Source organism: Sorex araneus, chromosome 1 (assembly GCF_027595985.1).
Source record: "Sorex araneus isolate mSorAra2 chromosome 1, mSorAra2.pri, whole genome shotgun sequence".
Lineage (NCBI taxonomy): Eukaryota > Metazoa > Chordata > Mammalia > Eulipotyphla > Soricidae > Sorex > Sorex araneus.
The window spans coordinates 438,897,908-438,919,651 of NC_073302.1; the positions used below are offsets into that span (position 1 = coordinate 438,897,908).

The 21,744-nt window shown below is 51.8% G+C and overlaps 1 protein-coding gene across 1 annotated transcript in view; it reads left to right on the top strand.

The window, feature by feature from the left end:
* TMEM178B (transmembrane protein 178B) overlaps nucleotides 1–21,744 on the top strand; it is a 415,009-nt gene that overhangs the window by 357,520 nt on the left and 35,745 nt on the right. The window contains exon 3 of the mRNA XM_004608217.2: nucleotides 5,805–5,942. Within this exon, the coding sequence (XP_004608274.1) occupies nucleotides 5,805–5,942 (138 nt within the window). The remainder of the gene's footprint in view (nucleotides 1–5,804; nucleotides 5,943–21,744) is intronic.

The following is a 21,744-nucleotide window of genomic DNA, read 5'->3' on the forward strand; positions in this document are numbered from 1 at the left end:
CTGACCTTCCAAGTCACAGGGTCTGATTTGGGGATGTAGGTGATTAACAGATAGGGGAAGCAGCGCACAGAGACATTAAAGATAGGCACAGAGGAACGGGAGTGCCTCGGGAGCACTGTGATGGGTGTAACCCCATAAACCTAAGCAGAAAGGGAGAAAGGACAAACCAGTGTTATCTTACGGCCCAGGTTCGTGGACGTCTCCCTGACATGCTAGGGAAGCCGAGTAGGCGTGTGGACAGTCCTGTGGCAGAGAGCACAGCGCCCCCTAGGCAGGAGGGAGTCAGGGAAGGGAAAGTGTGTTAGGGCTGGAGGAAGCCCAGCAGGGCTGAGCAGGAGGCACTTCTGAAAGCATTTGAAGGATTCAGATGCCACAGCAGCACTTTCCTATGGAAACCTAAGAATTATTTTCTTTTCACATGAACTTTAATATCTAGATACAACATTGACCAGCTTGATTTCTAGAAGAAAACCTGGACAAGACCTCTGGACAAAACTCCCGTTAGCAACCTGAATATCAGATTATGAATGGGATCGTCGCTGCTCCCCCACCACCCTGCCACCTCTCCCCAGACTCTTCCTTCTAGTTCTGTGCAGTGATGCTCTGAGATAGCTCCCTGGGTGCCTGCTGGAGCCTCCCGCTATTTGGGGCCTGGGAGGAGAAGCATCAACCCTGCTTTGCAGGCGGCACACCTCAGTGTTAACAAGCAGCAAAATGAAGCTTCCTTGCAGCTTCTCCGGGTTCCCAAGAGCCACAAGAACAGAGTCTGGAAGCCTTCTCCTTCGGGGTGCTAAGGCTTTAATGATCAGCTTACCCTAATATGCTGCTTTTTCCTCAGATGCTCTTGTACAGCCATAGGGATGTGCACTTCCATTTCTCTGTACGCTGACGGCCCTCTAGCTCAGACCCAGGAATGATTCAATGCTATTGACACATATTAGCTGACTTAATCCTTTCAGTAACCCTTGCAAGTAAGTACTGTCACATCCCCCACAAACGGAGAGGTTGCTTCTTACAGTGCAGGACCTCATACCCAAGAGAGGTGGATTGATTTGCTTGCCTTCTCCCTGGCTGTGTTAGGATTGGGGTGGGGAGGGGAGGAGAGGGAAGCCTATTTGACAAAATCCATGTTCCCACCTACATCTGTTGACTCTCTGTGGTTATCCTTGAATCAACCCCATCCCAGCCTCCGAAGTTGCTGGCTGTGCGGTTACTGGTTCCAGAATATCCCTGCTCCTTCTGATAATTTGTCCTGAGTAGTTTCCTGGCCAGCTTCTTCATCAAAGACTCTCTCCGCTTCTTTCCTGGATTGATCCAACCCACCCCGCCCCCCAACCAAGGCAAAACAGACAGGCAGAAATTGGGTCTTCACCACCTTGCTCAAATACCTCTTCCTGTGACCTTGCGCTCCCAGGGACTGCTAAATTCAAGAGTGAATGTCCAGCTCCCAGGATGGTGAACACTCCCCCTCCTCATCCCTTATCTTGGGGTCACACATCCCTGTTCTGCAGAAGGGACACTTCCTGAAGATAAGCTTCCCCTCGAGGTGTCCCCTGTGGTCACTAGAGGGGAACAGTAGCCTTGACGGTCACTTCCTACCCTTGACACTGGGGCCATCACTACAAAGTCCGCACTGTTCGCAAGTCTTCAGCATCACTCAAGGTCTAAGGCAGACACACCCCGCGTGTTTTAATGAGAAAAGAAAAAAATTCCAGCCACCGCTTTTTCAAAGGTAAGGTCTCCGAAGAGCAAGTCCAAGGCTATTCAGAGCCATATATATCTTCCTTCTCCGAGTGGCGTTTATTCAAATGCAGATCTCCTCATGCCCCTGTCCTGTTGCAAGCTACCTTTCTATTTAAATGTTAATAGGAATGTAAACTTCAAAATCCAAATTTTTTCCAGGCGGAGACCTGCTTTCTTGGGCTCTATTTAAATGGCTCCCTGTGCCTTTACTCCTCCACTCTCCGTCTTTGTCAGCTCCCCTCTGCCCACCGCTTTCCGCTGTGCGGAACTACATTCTTCTTCTAAGAGCGTGTAGAATGTACTTTTCATATTTGGGAAATTAGAATGTTAAATGTTCAGGTCACGGAATGCCGATAATGGACTCCAGCCCAGCACGAGGCCCTGGAAGGTTTTTCTTTATCTCGGTCTTTTGCCAGTGGAATCCAACTCATCATTCGGGCTCTTTCCCAGGGATTATTTTTAGGCTGACTCTGCATAACGTTTGTCTGTGGCCCTCCCTGCCCGCCATCTCTCTCCTCCTTTTTTTCTGTAAAAAGGCAGGAAGTGATGGGGACAGAAATACATGGGGGACAGGCTATGTCCATGGCTACAGAGTGTGACCCTGGGCACGGTGAGCGAATACAGTGATTGCGAACGGCCCTTTCTGGGACACAGGGCAGCGGCTCCAGGTTTGGTGTACAAGAGGGGACGGACACTTCTGTGAGCTCAGACCCGGCCCCGAGTGCTCTCCATGGAGACTGGGGCTCGTTTGCCTTTTGCAGGGGCTGTGGGTGTGATTTGGCCGCTCTCCTTCGAGAGCAGAGACTGTGTCCTGGGGGTGCTCTGGCAGACTCCCCCAACCCACCTAGCACAGGCCCCCGGGCAGGGCTTGTGTGAGCATCATTGCTCCCCTGAGTCCCACAGGCAGGCCTGGGGCTGAGGAAGGAAGGGGAAGGGGTGCTGGACCCGGGGAGGGGGGTTGCCGTTGCCTGAGACTTGGGGGAGGGGTAATGCTGAAGTGGAGTGGGAAAGAATTCGGGGTGCCGGGTGAGCTGAGGTGGCCTTGGGGTTGGCTGAGAGAGACAGTGGCCAAAAGACTTTCCTGTGGCCAGCCCTCCTCCACCCTTCAACTGCGCTTGGTCTGAGGCATCAAAGACAGCCTGGCCCGGACTCCAGGGGGCCCAGGGGATCTGTTGGAGAGCAGGAGGTGGGGCCTTCTGCCCTCCTCCTCCCCCAACTGAGATTCTGGGGATGATTTGGGAAGGGATGGGTGCGACATTGCCTATTTCTTCCCCACCTTTGACCTCTGAGACTAGACAAGTCCTGGAGAAGGGGAAGAGGGAAGGGAGAGAGGAGGAAGGGGGGAGGAAAGGGGGAGTAAGGGCTGAGGGTGGAAGGCGGAGGAGGGAAAGAAAGAGGAAGAATGGAGAGGGGGAGGAGGGAGTGAAGAAGGAAGGAGGATGGGTAGAAGAGGAAAGATGGGGAGAGAAGGAAAGAGGGAAAGAGAAGGGAGGAGGGAGAGAAGGGAGAGGGAAGGGAGAAGGGAGCGAGAGAAGAGAGGATGGAGAGGGGAAGGAGGAGGGAGAGAAGAGGGAGAAGGGAAAGGAGGGAGGGAAAAGGGAGAAAAGAGGGAGGAGGGGAAAAGGCACATGAGAAAACTACATCACTAATCATCAGGGAGATGCAATCAAAACAACAATGAGGCGCCTTCTCACACCACAGAGACTGGCACACATAAATCAGAACCCAACAACCAGTGCTGGCATAGATGTGGGGAGAAAGGACTCTCTTTCATTGTTGGTGGGAATGCGAATGGTCCTGCCTTTCTGGAAAACAATACAGGCGTTCCTTAAAAAACTAGAAATTGAGCTTCCATATGACCCAGCAATACCACTTTTGGGAATATATCCCGGGGGTGCAAAACAAGCATATGAATATATGAGTAGCACTGTGGCACTGTCATCCATTGTTCATCGATTGGCTCGAGCAGGCACCAGTAATGTCTCCATTGTGAGACTTGTTGTTACTGTTTTTGGCATATCGGATACGCCACGGGTAGCTTGCCAGGCTCTGCCATGCGGGCGGGATACTCTCGGTAGCTTGCTGGGCTCTCTGAGAGGGGTGGAGGAATGGAACCCAGGTCGGCCGCATGCAAGGCAAACGCCCTACCCTCTGTTCTATCGCACCAGTTCAACCCAGAAGAATGGGTACTAATTCTTTCAACACCAGGCAGCTTTCAGGGAGACCACTGAAATGAGGCTCTTCTCTCCGAGAGTTCTGATGGGAACTGCATCCCTTACGCACACAGACCTGTCAGATCACCCAGCTGCCATGCAGCCGGGCTGTATCACATCACCATTTGCCTAAGCCATCCAATCTGTTGGCAGAGTTCACAGGACTCTCTTCAAACCCTTTTTACCTTGAAAATTCAGTTGTAAAGGCCCAACTTCATTTCTAACTTTTCTAACAAGTCTTTTCTTCTCCTTCTTCTCCTTCTCCTTCTCCTTCTCCTCCTTCTTCTCCTTCTTCTCTTTCTTCTCCTTCTCCTTCTCCTTCTTCTCCTCCTCCTTCTCCTCCTTCTCCTTCTCCTTCTCCTTCTCCTTCTTCTTCTTCTTCTTCTTCTTCTTCTTCTTCTTCTTCTTCTTCTTCTTCTTCTTCTTCTTCTTCTTCTTCTTCTTCTTCTTCTTCTTCTTCTTCTTCTTCTTCTTTTTCTTCTCCTTCTCCTCCTCCTTCTCCTCCTCCTCCTCCTCCTCCTCCTCCTCCTCCTCCTCCTTCTCCCCCAGCATCTCACATGGTCCCCTGAGACCACCAGGAGTGATTCCTGAGTGCAGAGCCAGAAGTAACCCCTGAGCATCGCTGGGTGTGACCCCAAAATCAAAAATAATAATAAAATTTAAAAATAAACAGTGGTTCTCTATAAAGGTAAACAAATATGAATATATTCATCTGTACCTGCAAGTTCATTGCAGCACTGTTCACAATTGCCAGAATCTGGAAACAACCCGAGTGCCTGAGAACAGACAACTGGTTAAAGAAACTTTGGTACATCTACACAATGGAATACTATGCAGCTATTAGAAAAGATGAAGTCATGAAATTTGCTTATAAGTGGGTGGTCATGGAAAGTATCATGCTAAGTGGAATGAGTCAGAAAGAGAGGAACAGACATAGAATGACTGCACTTATTTGTAGAAAATAAAATAACATAATATGAGACTAACATCTCAGGATAGTAGAGACAAGGGCCAGGAACATTGCTCCATAGTTGGAAGCCTGCCTGATGAGCTGGGGAAGATGTCAGCTGGGATAGAGAAGGGATCACTAAGTCAATGATGGTTGGAGGAATTACTCGGGATGGGAGATGTGTGCTGAAATTAGATAAAGGACCAAACGTGATAGCCTCTCAGTGTTTGTATTGCAAACCATAATGCCCCAAAGTAGAGAGAGAGTATGGGGGAAATTGTCTGCCATGGAGGCAGGGGGAGGGTTGGAAAGGGGGGGTATACTGGGGACATTGGTGGTGGAGAATGTGCACTGGTGGAGGGATGGGTGTTCGATCATTGTACTGAAACTCAAGCATGAAAGCTTTGTAACTGTATCTCATGGTGATTCAATAAAATAATAATAATAATAATAGTATCTAATTATTATAGCTATTATTATTATAATTAATAATAAAACAAAAAAGAGGGAGGAAGGAGTGGAGGGAGGGAGGAGGGTAGGAACAGGAAGGAGAGGCAAGGAGCTCCCTGCAGGGGCAGCCACTACACCCAGATCCCTGTTGAACCACAGCAGCGATTTCCCCCCGCTCAGCACCCCAGACCGAAGGGCGCTGTGTGTGGGCTCTTGAGCCAGAGAGGCTGCTCTGTGCCCCCATGGCCAGTGCAGGCCTCTCCCTGCGTGCCTGTGCTCTTGGGCTCAGAAGTCCCACCAGGACTTGGGCCGGGGTGAGGAGTTGGGGGATGCCTCCCCTCCTCCAAGGACGCTCCCTGTGCAACCCCGGTCCCTTCCTGCCGGGCACAGCCCTCGTCTCCCACCCGTGCCGGCTCTGACGCCGCCTCTTGTTCACTTGCCTCCTACAGACCTGCGCAGGATGACGGCGGGCTTCATGGGCATGGCCGTGGCCATCATCCTCTTCGGCTGGCTCATCGGCGTGCTGGGCTGCTGCTGGGACCGAGGCCTTATGCAGTATGTGGCGGGGCTGCTCTTCCTCATGGGAGGTAAGGCCGGTCGGTCGGTGACACCCAGGGCTGCCTCCGGGACGGGGAGATGGTCAGGGGCCTGCAGGGGGAGGCAGATACCCAGGGCCAGGGCCGGGGGCTCCTCTCCATCAACACCATCCAGACCCCTCCTCGCCACTCTCCACTGGAATCTCAGGGCCTGACTGCCCGGCTTGGGGCAACTGTGGCCATTGTTGAGACCAGGGGCTCAGACCCAGAGATTCCCCCCTTCCAGGAGGAGACTCCAGCTTTGTGCACACATCGGGCTGGGGGAGAGGCAGGCGTTCTCCATGTACAATTTCCCCTTCCAAAGCCTATCTCCAAATGGTCTGGCAATTTCTTTACAAAGCCCAGTATGCAGGCACCATCACAGCCCGGGATTCATCCAAGAGAAATGAAAAGAGGAGCCTGCATAGACCCATGGACACTTGAATACGCGTATTTGCACAGTTTTGTTCAAAATCAGCCCAGATGGGAGCAAGTTAGAGGCCTTCAACCGGGGAAGAGAACAATAAACTTGGCGGTGGCTGTGTAGTGGAGGATCAGCCTGCAACAAGAGCATCTGGTTCAGTGGCCATACCTGGTGGTGCTCAGGGCATACGCCTGGCTCTGTGCTCAGGGGTTACTCCTGGCTGTGCTTGGGGACCCATATGAGGTGCTGGGGATCAAACTGGGGTCCACCACATGCAACACAAGTGCTTAAAGCCCAGAACTATTGGGAAACTATGGATAATGCAACCCCATGGGTGAATTCCAAACCAAGTTTGCAAAGTTAAAGAACCCGGACTTCCAAAATGATGGCCAGTGCAATTCCTAAACAGCCTAGAGAAAGGAAAACTATAGGAATAGAAAATGCACCTGAGCCGAGTGGGGACGTGTTTTATTCCTGAAAGGAGTTTGAGGGCAGGGGGGGAGGGCGGGCGGTGGCTAGGTAGGTAAGATCTGGAAGGATTCTGCTCCTGATTCTCCAGGCACTTGTCTGGACTCATTCAGTAAAAAGTGACATTATTGTAAACTTAAAGAACTTACAAACCATGGCTCTCTGGGTGAGAGAGAGATTTCCAGGGTTTAGGCAGTTGCCTTGCATGTGATCAACCTCGATTCAATCCCAGGTACCACACATGATCTCTCTAGCCCAGCTAAGAGTGGTCCCTGAGCACAGGGCCAAGAGTAAAACCTGAGCACCACCTGGTGTGCTACCTTCCAAATACACACAGACACAAACATGGGCAAACACATACACACACACACACACACACACACACACACACACACACACACATAAATACATGGCTTTGTTTAAGAAAAGCAATCCCCCCCAAACAAGATCTGATCCTTGATTTGGGTGGCCCTGTATTCTGTCTTCCTGCTGTGTTCAGTTTCAGCCACCTCCTCACTAGGGGAGGGGAGAGAAGAACTTGGTGCCCAGCACAGGGAACATTAATGTCCACCCACTGTGCCTACTGGCCCCTTTTCTCTGCAGCTAACATGTGCTTTGCGGAGGCTCTGGGTTTGAGTCTCAACCCCGAGTGTGGCATGTCCATGGGGAGCATTCCTCACAGTTCCTCCTCCTGAAGACATGGCTGGAGGGGTGCAGGGGTGAGGTGCAGGGGAGAGTGGGCATTGCTGGAGGGAGTTAGATGGGTTCTGCAGAGAAAGGACCACAAGCCCCGCCCCCAAAGGCCACGTTGGCAACTCTCAGGGCCCATGGTACACATTCTGCTCAGCGTCCCCTTGTCACCTGTGGGCCGAGTGTGTGTGTGTTTGTGGTGGTGGGTTGGGGGTGGGGAGAGGGGAGGAGTCCAGCTGAGGAGCCAGGGCAGCTGTCTGTCTCAGTGTAGCTCGAGGTCCCGTGAGCTCCAAGGACAGGCAGAGAACTGTGGCATGCAGCGCGTGGGACTAGCCGATCCACAGGCTGGCCTTCTGAGGGACCCCCACTTTTTAACCTGTCCCGACCCCCACGGGCCCTCCTGGGGTCTCATGCCTGCAGTGAGGACTAAGGCAGGAAGGGGCTCGGGCCACTCCTTCTAGCTCTTTTCCACCCGTCCTGGTCTCCGTCAGAGGCTGAGGCCGCCTCCCCAGTCCCGCTGACCTTGCCCACTACTTCCTGTGCCCGCTGAGGAAACCACTGGGCCCCCACCACAGCATTCCACTCTCCAGGTAGCAGCCACGGACCCCTTTCGTGTCCCCCTGCCAATCACCATGCTACTAGCCCCGCAGAATGTGCAGAGGGAAAGTGGAGTGTCTCTGCCCCGCCATTCCCACTAAGACTCATCTGGGTCCGCCAAGACGGGCCGCCGGAAAATGGGCCCAGAAAAGCCGAGCAACAGGCCACAGGCAGTGCAGGGGGACGACGAGCCCCTCAGGATGATGCTTTTTCGTCTCTGCCGACTGCTTGGAGTTGCTGGCGGGTGCTTGCAAGCTCGCATGTCCTCACTCCTACTGCCACCACTTCCCAGGGGCTGCCGTCCCCTCCTGCCCAAGGCTGCTGGGCCTTGGACCTGGGTCAGCTTCTTTCTGGGCTGCCGACAGCACTTCCTCGGGCATGAGAGCTCAGGGCCGGCCCGTCTGTCTGTTCTCACCAGGCCACAGGCCACAGTAACGCTTCCTTCCCACGAACCCGAGACCTTGGGTGGACAGTCTCGGGAGGAGAGTGAGAAGCATGGCTGGGCGCCCTGCCCCCCACACTGGGGCACCCTCCCCTCCCACCCAGGCCTTTCGGGCTCTCTAGAAGACAGGCTAATAGCCCGTGTGCTTGCTGAGTCTCTGGCTCCTGCTCGCAGGAGGGGTGAGAATACTCTGGGTTTTTTTTTTTTGTTTTTTTTTTTTTGCTTTTTGGGTCACACCTGGTGATGCACAGGGGTCACTCCTGGCGCATGCACTCAGGAATTACCCCTGGCGGTGCTTAGGGGACCATATGGGATGCTGGGAATCGAACCTGGGTTGGCTGCATGCAAGGCAAACACCCTACCCGCTGTGCTATCGCTCCAGCCCTGAATACTCCAGCCTCTGGCCTGGGCTGTGGAGACCCTGATCTCTGCACGTTCAAATCCCCTCGCATGCTTCAAACCACACTGATACTGCCACGGGAGCATCAAAGAGAGCACAAAGGACTGGGTGCAGGTTTTGCAGACCTAAGGCACAGGGTCCATTTATGCCACCACCTGGTCCCCCAGTATTGCCCAGGGTCACCCCTGAGCACGGAGTCAGGAGTAGTCCCACCCCTACTCTCGAGCACTGCCAGCTGTGGTCCCCAAATGGAGAAAAACAAAACAAAATATTTATGTTGGGGCCCCTCCCCAGAACAACTCAAACAGAGCTTCCAGGTCCAGATGTAGGTTGAAATTCTGCAAAGAAAGGGCAGAAATAAAATGAAAGGGATAAAGTTTTCCCCAGCTCTAGGATGGTTTGGTCCCAGGGATACCCAAGTGTGACACAGTGCCTACTTTTCCCTACCTCCCCAAACACGGCAACACACACACACACACACACACACACACACACACACACACACACACACACACACACACACACTGTCTGCTCTGCTCGGGGTACTTTCCAAAGCTCCATGTGAAACATCGTCACTGCAGAGGGGGTTCATTCTTACAGTGGGGCTCCCTCTGAGCCCCAGTCACTGAGCATCCCAGCTCAATTTGCGTTACTAGGATGTGCACTTCTTTTATTTTTTAATATTTATCTTTAATGTGTGACATTGTTATTTACCAAGTTGTTCCTAAGAGAGTTTCAGGCATACAGTGCAAGGTCCCACCTCCATGGGACCTTCCCTCCACCAGTATCTCCAATTCCCTTCCCTTCCCAGTCCACCTCCTGGGCAGACCCAGTTTTAAGTTCAGTTACCGTCGTTTGTCTCTCCTGCCTGCAGTGTTGCTGGCACCACGGTTCAGACAGGCATAGGCCTCACCTCCACAGCACACATGCGTGCTCTTTCTTTTAGGGGCAAAACCACTGGTTCCTGATGCAAGGCTAGCGGCCGGCTGAGCTGGGCAAAGTTGCTGTTCCAAGTTCAGATTCCAGTGACCGGAGCCTTGCGCTGGTCGGCACAGACCCCTCCTCTCCCTCTTGGCGCTTTATTCCCTGGCTGGAGCACTCAGAGAGGCTGGGGAGGGAGCTAGCAACCAGCCAGGCCTCTACAGGGAAGAGGCCGAGGGGCTGACCCCCTCAGCGCTGACCCCGTAGCTGGTGGTCTTCAGGGGGAGATGAGGCTCCGTGAAGGCCCACATCTCGGGACACTGTATCTGCAAACCCTGAGAGTTTGGTTCGGTTAGGAACAAGGGAGGGCCTGGCCTCAGGAACCTCCCTCAGCGCGCCCCAGCAGAGGGCCACTGTGATGCTGGAGTGCTGAGCTGGACGCCGTAAAGCCGCCGGGTGTCCGATGACTCCACCGTCCTCCTCCGGAAACCTCCTGGCCCCTGCCCTGCCATTGTTCATCCACAGGTACTGTTCCGGGGAAGAGCTTAGAGAGCCTCCGCTCCCTGGCGCAGCCTCAGAGAGGCAACCTGACACGGCAAGTCCAGCCTCAGAGTCACTGTCACTGTCACTGCCACCCCATTACTCATCAATTTGCTCAAGCGGGCACCAGTAATGTCTCCATTGTGAGACTTGTTGTTACTGTTTTTGGCATATGGACTATGCCATGGGGATCTTGCTAGGCTCTGCCGTGCAGGCGAGATACTCTCGGTAGCTTGCCAGGCTCTCCGAGAAGGGCGGAAGAATCGAACCCGAGTCAGCCGCATGCAAGGTGAATACCCTACCCGCTGTGCTATCACTCCAGCCCAGCCTCAAAGCCACAGGGATGGAAAAGTGGGGAGTGGGGGAGAGTGCTTGGTTTTCACCAGGCTGGGGCTTTAGGCCTCTAAATAACCCAGCAGAGAAGAGGATTCCTGTGGTGGTGGTGGTGGTGGTGTGTGTGGGGGGTGTAGATTATTTTGGGGAACACAGAAGTGGGAGGGAGATCGGCAGCTGAGGGGTAGCAGCCAGCCCTACAGTGGCGAGCCGGTGGGCGTGAAGCGGATGCAGCAAGAGTGGACCCAAAAGGTCAATTCAGAGTTCAGGGCGGGACCACGGGGTTGCCGCTGAGGCGGGGAAGAGGAGGAAGAGTTCCACTCACAGTCTCCTCTCTCGGTGCCAGTGTGGAGTTCAGTGGCTCATAGTGGGCACCCCACTCTCCCTGGCGTGGCTGTCTCCATTAGAGAGAACAGCCCACGCCTTGTGAGCGAAGCGGCCACCAACGGGTTTAATTAACAGTCAGCCCCAAAGAGGCAGTAATTAAGTAGGACAGCTCAGTGGGGCTGGCGGCGGGGGGCCTTGAGAGGGGGGGGCTGGGGGTGGGATCCAGTTTCCTCCTTTGGCGGGGTCTCCAGGGGAGGATCTGGCCCCGACGACGTGTTCCTCCCAGCTTGGCGCCGGAGACAAGAGTCCTGATGAATCATCATCAGTGGTATTCAGCCGCGAGGGGACAGGGTGACATGGGGGAGCACAGGCTGTACCCACCGCTAGGAATTCACGAGCCACTCCCCGATTTCGACACTGAGAGTCGCCTGCAGCAGGTGTGGGCGGCCCAGCCCACCCCCCCCCACTCCCATACGCTTGGGTAATAGCCGTAACTGCCCCCCAGTTCCAGGCTCAGGCTAGAGCCCCCCTCCCCCATGCCCTGACCACACCTGACTATCCATCCTCAGAGCACGCAAAACTCAAACCTCTAAATCTAGAGGGTCCCTTCCAGGTACCAGGGGCTTCCCGAAGCATTGACAAAAGCCACTTCCTCACTCTCACCTGACACTGTCTTAGTTTCCCAAAGGCAGACCTCCATCTGTGTCCTTGGGTGGAGAAAGGGCCACCTGCTCTCAGAGGCCACTTATAAGAGGCCACTTATAAGAATCACTGGGCTCTTCTCGGAGTGTCACTGCAACGGAAGTGGGGCCAGGGGTCCCATCTGCAGCAGGTAGAGGTCTCCCCGGCCACAGGTGGAGGGTGAGCTTCCTCTGGCAGGTGTGGCTCTCATGCAGCTTCTACATCCGACATAGCCAAGGCCATAGGACAGCTTCTTGCCTGAAGATCTTTTGGGTGGGGGTGGGTGCGCTTACCCCTGGAGATCTCTCCGACCCGCGGAGAGACAACAGTGGAAAGCGCTCCTAATTGGGTGGGTTCTGTGAGCGGTTCCGACCTGAAATAAAACTGGTGAGGATAATAAATAGGGGGCCCAAGACGACACATGCCGATCAAGGGCAACTTTATTAACTGCCACACTGGCTTTATACTTTTCTTAGCAGGGGGTTGGTACATAAGTTGTCAATCATCAGGGAAGTGTCTTCTCAGACCAAATAAGGAAAGGTTCGGGGTGTATTAGGTGGGCTTACAACATTCTTCAAGAGTAGATTGAGAAATAGTGGGGAGGGGAAGGCAAGGGTCTATCTGGCAGGAGCATCTGGCAGGAGGAATGCACAAGGTAGAGGAAGGTATTCTACTTAATGGGGGCTTAATGGCGTCTCTTAGTTAACTGCCCTGGGCTACTTTTACCTCTAGAGTTTGGCTATTTCCTTTGTCACAAGGGCACCTTTGCCTCAGGTCATGCAAAGCTGGTAATGGAATTTTCCGGTTTGTCCAGGGTAAAGGTTTCGGGGTCCTCTTTCGTTCAGGGTCCTGAGCAGTCCCCAACATCTCCCCCCTTTTTCTATTATAAAAATGAGCGAGTGGGTGGAGTGCCTGTCTTAGGTTACTTAGTGGGCTCCCAGTTCTGGACATGGCAGTGACCAAAAAAGGTTAGAAAAATGAGCGCACGACTGTAGGTGGTGCCATGTTCGCACCCAGATACTGGCACCAAGCTATCCCTGTCTTAGGCATTTCCACAGCCGGGAACAGAGTGAGCAGGGGCTGTATGCCAGGTGCTCGAACTCCGCAAAGCTCAGGGGCTGAAGTGTGGGCTTTTCCAAGTTATCCAGCCCTTCGGGGTCGTGTTGGGAGAGCTGCTGAGAGTGGACCTGTACTGAACGTTTGGTTGCCTCATCAACCTGGTTCTTAATGAAATTTATGAGTCGGCGGAATGCCCATGGGCCAAAGGAAACTAGCAGTAAGAACCCAATGAAGGGTCCAAGGAGGCTAGGCAACAGGGTCGAGAGCCAGGGTGAGGTGGAGAACCAATTTTTATACCAAGATTCCTCCTGGTCTCTCAATCTTTTACTTTCCTCTAAGTTTTCTTCCACTCATCTAATGCTATCCTTAACTAGCCCAAGCTTATCTTTAAAGAAACAGCATTCCTCCTAAAGAGTGGCACATACTCCCCCCTCTCTCAAAAAAGCCAGGTCAGGGCCATGTCTGTTAAGGTGGACGACCTCAGCCAGAGAGCCAACAGTGTCAGTTAGGTAGTTAAGGCCCTGTTTAAGTTCTCGGACATCAGCCTCCACAGCAAGGGACAGTTGGTGGAGGGTTTTCTGAGAGGAGACAAGGGAGTAGATGCCCGTACCGGCGCCTGGAGCACCCAGACCGAGGAGGAGGGCAAAGGTGATGGCAGTAACAGGCTCACGGCGGCGGCGCAGGAGAGAGGAAGAAGAGAAGAGCAGGGCATTGGCAGGGCGAACCGTGAGGCGTGGCAAAAGCAGAACCAAAATGCAGTAATCTCTATGTGCCGGGAAGGCAGATGTAACAATGTGAGGAGTCAGGCCAGAGGAACAGGCGAAGTAGGTATCAGCGGGGGCCACGACGTAGGAAGGATAGAGGGTGGCATTAACGTGGAGGGAGGAATTGGATATAACAAGAATCTGGTTGCAAACGGGTACTAAATCATAGGGGGGGAGCATATTGGGCCCCAATAGGCAAAGTCCGGATCCCACCACATGTCCCAAAGTCAATCGGTGCGTGGGCCCCACTTCCCAGCGGAGTTCGTTGGCGTCAGAGACATTCAATGGAGAGCCGTGGACAGCAATGCCTTCGTAGAATGGCAGTTGAGAGGAGTAGCAGATCCAGCATTGGTCATAGGCGGGGTCGGTGATGGCGGCAGCAGAGGCATTGACCATATCCAGGATGGGCTGAGAAGAGGGTGCTGGACCCGCAGGCAGAGTAGGACGGAAGAAGGATGTGGGTGGCGGGGACCCGGAGGGCGCCGGTGGGTAGGGACGGGGGGCAGGGGGGAGATGATGGTGAAGGGCGTTATTGGGGCCCAAGGAAATAGGACGTGAGGAGGGGGCAGTTTTAAGAAGGCGAAGGGAGAAGGTGAAGCCTTTATCGTAGCCGAGGCGATATAGGCGAAGACCCCAGGACAAAGTATTGGACCAGGGATGCCGTTAGCCAGCAGAAGTGAATTGGATGGTGAGGAAATTTCACGCACGGTTGCAATCAACAGAGGGCGTGTGAGGTGCTCGTCGGACCGTGATAAAGTCCCAGGGGGAGGAAGGTTTCCTATAGGTGTCGCCCGTGGTCTCGCAGCCCCAGGTGGCACAAAAAAAAAATCAGGGCGATCGCCACAAGTGCGGGCAAGAGAGGTGTAGCCTATGGCGGCCACCAGGGCAAACGTAGATGGGGTCGGAGAGAAGTTTCTGGCGGTGGCGGCGGGTGGAACATTCAGAAATGACACCATGGCCAGGAATGGCTTTGGGCGCGTGGCCGCCAGCGTAATCAGGGAGAGACCAGAAACTGCTGGGCATTGGGAGGGCGCAGAGGTCAACCCAGAGCTCGGGCCAGGGTGTAGTGGAAGCAAAGTGGAAGTGGAATTGACAACATCGCCCGCTTCATTAAGGACTTGCCAAGTAAAATTAAAAATCTGGGAGGAAACAGAGGAGGTACCCCAAAAAAAGGAGGGGGGCTAAATATCAGAAGGAGATGGGGAAAGGGGAGATAAGGGGGCAGGGGAGGTGGAAGCATGAGCCCCGTCATGGTGGACAGGAGAGTCGAGCGTCACGGCGTCCTGGACAGGGTCAGCGAGGTCGCAAACCGCAGCAGTCGGGTCGGCAGGACCTTGTGGGTTGTGGAGTCTGGGTCAGTACCAGGAGGATGAAGTTCACTCCAGATGAAGCCATAGCAGGACCAGGAGTACATTAGTAGGTGTCATCTGTTAAAATACAAGCATAGACTTCTCCTCCTACAAGGAGGTTTCCCACTATTTCTTTTGTGTGTTCTAATGCAAATATAAGAATCAATTGTTTCCCAAGCCATTTCTCATTCACAATGTTGCAAGAACCAGATACTTGGAAGAGTCAAAAAACTGGATTAGCAAGTCTTATCTGCTGGGCAAAAGTGTGATTAGAATTCACTGTTGAGGTTGGGTCTGCATTTTCCAGTCTGACTGGGGCAGAGCTGGGAATGCTGGCGGGGGGGGGGGGGGGGGGGTGGATCCAGGGAAATCTTTAAAAACCCTCGAACTGACATCTGAGATTAACTCCTTATAACCCTGAGCTAAGTAGCTTAAAAAAAGTTTTTTGTTATCTCAAATCCAATAAAACACTGGTAGGACAAGTTTTGCAACCAATTTTAGAACTCCAAAAAACACATGTTTTAACTAAACCATTACTCTTCGAACCTGTTTTTACTACAATTATTTCAGCTCACCTTCTAATAATCCAATGCAGATGTATATGTACATTGACACAACAGCATAAGACCTTTAAACCATCAATTTTCATGAAACATGAGTAAATCTTCTTTGGCTTAAGTTCAACAGTTTTTGTACCTTAGTTCAAATCATGAGCTTTCTAACTTTATCAATTCCACAATACAAGCATGCTGTCAAACACAGAAAGAGCCCTTCAGGTATACATACATATATATATATTTTTTTTAACCAAACTTTGATAATAGCATAGAAAAAAAATTTTGACTATCAAATGTCTATGGAAACACAAGTAACTGTTTATTTTGAGGGTTTCTGTACCTCTGTTGTTTGAAAAACAGCTAAATTCCTCATTAAAATTGGTGGAGGCTTATAAGATAAACCTTGCACTCTGAATTCTCAATTCACTTTTAGATTTCTGGCTCTAGTTCTGTAGCTGTTTCTAGATAGTACAGATACTGGAATTCAAAAGAATTTCAACTGGTAATAACTATTAATGTTCTTCCAATAAGAAATTTAGACTAAAAATTTCAATTTCGTTGTAGGCGCCACATTCTAATTAGAAATCTTTGTTTAAACCTGGTCTAACAGGTTCCAAAATCACATAGATCCTTTAAATTGCTGAACTGCATATCACTCTGATCTCTCGAGATGATCCTGTTTTCCCCAGGCCTAATTTTTTTACCACTGATTTTCATTCTGGCTCCAGCATTCAAGTGTTCCACATAGAGAGACAGACAGACAGACAAACAGACAGACAATAAGTTCACTAAAAACACCACACGTACATGTGCACACATCTGCAGTTGATCTATCGATCTGACCCTTCAGAAATGGCAGCGAAAAAACTGATAGACTGAGAAAGGAAGGAACAAGTCCCCAGGGCAAAGTTAAGCCCTGTCGGCCGATTGGGAACATTGCTCCCCGTTTCTCTGCCTGACCAGCCAGTTTCCTGCTTGTTAAAAATGGGTCAAGAAAGCGCTTTTGTTGATATAAGCCGGCAAAACAATCCATGACAAAGTTGTTGAAACCTAAGTTGTCAGATGTTACAATTTTAAGATCAAGACTTCTTCTGAGGTGGATAGACCACCTTAGCGACACTCTTTTTCATTCCTGATATTATTAAACACTCAACCACATGATCTTGCATTTTCCTGACTTCTCTGCTGATAATAATAAGCATAACTAAGAGAAATATAATGAGACAAATATACACACACACTAAAGGCACACGCACAAATCACACTCCTGCACTCGTTCGGACCGGTCCTCTTTCACGCGGGTGCGCACCCCACGCACCACATTCACACAGAAATTCTTAAACCCGACCTACGGGCATCCACATTTCCTTTGGTCTTGTCCCCCTGACAATGGGGTTGCTCCAATGTACATTGGGCTCTTTCTAATTAGAAGCTAGCAAACTAGAGGCAAAGCAGGGGTGATCATCAGGATGCAAGGGAATTGAGAAAAAGCAGTCTTTTAAATCGAGTACTGTCTTACACATTTCTGAAGGAATGGCAGCTGGGGACGGCAGTCCAGGTTGAAGTACCCCAAAAAATGACCATGGTATTATTTACTGCTCATAGATCCCGTAGCAGTCACCAACTGCCAATTTTTTTTTTTTTAGGTGTGTTCCAGGGAGAGGGGGTAACAATATAAAAGCTATCTGTATAAAGATTAAAGGGTTGAGGGGTCGAGGCAAATAATTTGGACACGGCAGCAAGTTCAAAACCAAGGAAAAGCTGGGGAGGTGCATCTGTATTATCCTAGGAAATGCGGAAACACCTTTGCGCAGCCGAGTGAAGCAGGTCAGCGGCTGCACCGGCCAAGAGGATGTTGTCCATGTAACGAACAAAGTAAAAGGAGGGATAAAAGAGCGCAAAAAGGGTAAATTATGGAAACAACGTATTTTTGGCAAAGGGTAGGGCTATAGGACATGCCTTGGGGCAGGACTTTCCAATGGAAGCGAGGGCTGGGGCCCAGCACAGTTTGTGATAGGGAGAGAAAAGGCAAACCGTTTGCAATCCTCTGGGTGGAGGGGAATGGAGAAAAGGCAATTCTTAAGAATAAGGACAATCTTAGAGCCGCCGTGGGGAATAGCCGATGGGTAAGGGAGGCCAGGCTGGGTGGCGTCTATGGGGATCATAGTTTTATTTATTTCCCGGAGGTCATGGAGGAGCCTCCAGCTACCGGATTTCTTTTTTATCACAAAAATGGGGGTGGGGTGCCGGGCTGTTCCTGTACTAACAACTTGGCGGCCTGTAATTTTTCAATGGGAAGGGGCCCTTGGTGTCAATTAGTAAAAAGCCCATTTGTGAGAGAATATCCCTGCCCCAGATATTGACAGGGAGCCCAGGCAGAACATAAGGGCATACAGTCCCGGATTTGCCCTCCTCGGTGCGCCAATCAAGTGCGGACAAACTTAACATAAGGTTTTGGGATTGGCCTGTACCCTGAAGGTGAGTCAGCGAGGAGGTGAGGGGCCACTCTTTTGGCCAGTCTTTTTTGGCAATGATCGTTACATCTGCACCAATGTCAATCAGACCCGAAAGCTCCTTCCCGTTGATTTCTAAAGTCATCATGCCCTTGTCCGGGGGCAGGGATTCGGGTCTCGGAGGGGAGGGATCAGAAGCAACAGTAGGAAGGTCTGAGAGGGATTGGGCGTGAGAGGCGGCGCGGGAACAGTCCCTGGAGACCCCTCTAAGCGCTCTTGGGCCGTGCTAATAATCTGGGCCGAAAGGGGGTTGTTGTGGGCACTAGTGATAATGGATTAGAGGAGCGACCAGTATTGGAGCATAAATCTTTTGTCAGCCTCCGACCCTTTAGAAGCAAAAAAGGAAGTGAGCTCGAGCCTACCCGCTCCCAAGAAACACAATTGATAGTGGGACAAGTAACAACAAACCAGGGACAAATCTTGTGAACAAAAAGGAGGAACTTTAAAATAACCCTATTCCTAACCTCGAGATGTCTATCACACAATTCTTCTGAATGCCTTTAATAAATCCAGCCTCCTGGCTAACACGGGACCCCATCTTTAAGAGGGGTGGATGGGACGGCGGTGGAAAGGTACCTTATTAGACTAACCCAGCTCTGCGTCGCCCTAGAGGGAGTACCTGACGTCTTACGAGTGGCTCCGGACTCGTCGCTCTGCCGTCCGATCGGTGACCTTTCTCACGAATCCACGCTGGGCGCCAGTTGCGCTTACCCCTGGAGATCTCTCCGGCCCGCGGAGAGACAACAGTGGAAAGCGCTCCTAATTGGGTGGGTTCTGTGAGCGGTTCCGACCTGAAATAAAACTAGTGAGGATAATAAATAGGGGGCCCAAGACGACACATGCCGATCAAGGGCAACTTTATTAACTGCCACACTGGCTTTATACTTTTCTTATCAGGGGGTTGGTACATAAGTTGTCAATCATCAGGGAAGTGTCTTCTCAGACCAAATAAGGAAAGGTTCGGGGTGTATTAGGTGGGCTTACAACATTCTTCAAGAGTAGATTGAGAAATAGTGGGGAGGGGAAGGCAAGGGTCTATCTGGCAGGAGCATCTGGCAGGAGGAATGCACAAGGTAGAGGAAGGTATTCTACTTAATGGGGGGCTTAATGGCGTCTCTTAGTTAACTGCCCTGGGCTACTTTTACCTCTAGAGTTTGGCTATTTCCTTTGTCACAAGGGCACCTGTGCCTCAGGTCATGCAAAGCTGGTAATGGAATTTTCCGGTTTGTCCAGGGTAAAGGTTTCGGGGTCCTCTTTCGTTCAGGGTCCTGAGCAGTCCCCAACAGGTGGGGGTGGGGAACTGGCCCCAGGGCCCCACTGGAAATTCTCTGCCAGCCAGGCCATAAGCTCACATCTAGGGTCTGAGGATGCAGTATGGGTCAGCACGACAGTGCTGGGGACTCCCTGGGCCACCGGGCCACATCCAGCACTGCTCAGGGGACCGTGTGGTGCCAGGAATTGAACCCGGACTGGGTAGGGCGAATCGTGCACATACCCCTGTATATTCTCCCCACCCTGGCCCTCAGATCTTCTAAAACCAAATAGCACTTTCAACTTTGCAGAAAAAGTGAGCATTTCATGGAATTCCCTAATTTCCCTCTGTCCCCACACTTCACTTCCCCTCTAGTTCGCATCTTGTGTTGGGGCTACGCATTGGTTTCACCCAATACGCCAGGATTGGTGTTCAGTGAAGTGCATTATTGGTTCTGCATCGCTTCCTTCTCCCTGCATCCTTTGCCTGCTCTGTGACACCCCCCAGAAGACCACATCACACCCGCTGTTTAGACTTCTCTGGGCTAAGCAGGGCTGCCCACCTTCCTGATAGTGTGCACGGGGCTGCTGGGTGCAGGGTCAGGCACCTCTGCCAGGACGTGCCTGATGCTTTGCTTGTGACTAGATCATATGATAGATTCGAGGGAGGAAATACACAGGGGTCAAGTGCCGTTTCCATCACCTCCTATTTAAAGTTCTCCCCATCAGCGTGATGCATGACGGTATTGACCCTGATCTCCTGGCTGGGACAGTGGTGTCCGCTTTCTCCTTGTGAACTTACTCCCCTCCTCTCCAGGCTGCCCTCTTGGGAAGGAAGTCAGAAGTGCCTCCCCCCCATGCCTAAGGGTGTGGATCTTTTCTAGGAAGTACCTCACTGAGGCACTTCAACGTGGGAGAGTGGCCTCTTCTTCCCTCTTTTCTGTTTTTCGTTTGGATCACGGTGGATGCGTGAATGTGTCTCACACTTGGGTGATGATGTGACGATGCTGTGTTCTTTGTCTTGAGTTGGTACTTTCATCCCTGGCCATTGGGTTCTCGCCCAGTTGGCCCTGAGTCACACCTTGTGCTCCTGTCAAGGTGGAGGTGTTGTTGTTTTTGTTGTTTTTGGTGGTGGTGGTGGTGGTGGTGGTGGTGTGTGTGTGTGTGTGTGTGTGTGTTTGTGTATTTCTTATGTCGTCAGCCCTGCACAGTGCTCTACAGTACAGGGCTCATCTTGTCTATTTCCAGCCTCAGTCCTCGAATTCCGCCCACCCATTCTCCCAGAGCTCCCCTGTCTTTTCCATGGAGAAGGACATGGGTCGGGAGAATCAGCTCTATGTTTAGAGGCCTCTCCACACACTTAGCTGTAAGCCCCAGGAACTGCGGAATCTGGTCTTTCTCATGCTCCTGGTCTCCCTATGTCTCACTCAGGCATGTCTGCTGAGTGCATAGTCAGTGAATTATGTAGCACTGGCTGTGGGGGTTGGTTTGTCTCAATGAGTGGCAGTCAAGGAACAGCCCAATCTTACCTTCTGTTCCTGGTCTCTCGGATATCTCTTGGATATCTTCTCCCCTTCCATGGAGAAGATCATCCTCTTCTTACCCTTATTAGAACAGTCCTTTTGCTATAAAGGGGCTCAGAGTCTTTTTGGAAGTCAGGTATGAATTGTACATGAATTCCTAACAAGCTTTTATCTTTCATTTAGACTCCTAAAATGCTAAGAACAAAGGGATATCGAGGCACCCAGTATGACCTTGTGTTTCCAGATAGCAATATGTGGGTCCCTTGCCCTGCCTTGCTCAGCTAATGAGTGCCAGACCCAGTGCCAGGGTCCAGAGCCTGATACCAGCCTGGATTCCCGCTGCCCCTGCTGCCCACAGTGTCAAGTCAGAGACACCCAGGTCCCTGGTGTCTCATGCTGAGTTAGCGCCAAAGCCGCACTTCTGAGCTGGTGCTAGACCTTGAATCTCGCTCCCCATTTCCCTTTCTGCACCCCCCTCCCCTTGTCAGTGTACAAAGGGCACGTGGAGGTGCTTGCAGCCAGAATTGAGGGCACGAGTGGTAATGGGAAAAGGAAACCATTAAAGGTTCTTCTCCTACCACCTGTGATCGGTGTAACCTTTCGTTCCTCCCATCCATCAGGGGGAATGAAGGGAAGGCCCAGAAGAAGCTCAAGTCATCAAGTATGAGTGATTGCGGTGATTTGCAAACCAACGATACCAAATGTCACCCCTTCACCCCACAACCAGGTTCACCTGAGAGCGGTGCAGCTGTGTGGTGAGCCCCCAGGGGCCCCCTCTTCGGAAATGAAGACCTTGATAAAGGTCCAGCAACTCTGAATGCTTCTGAAACTTAGCATGAAAAGGCAAGGCAATGGCTGTCTTCCCTGGACAACTCTTTTAGGGAGTGACATGATTCAAAGGACTTTTGTGTGATCCAGCATGGCCGGAACTGTGTTCCTATAGATCTGGGGGATCCTGTGTTTCAGACATCAGAA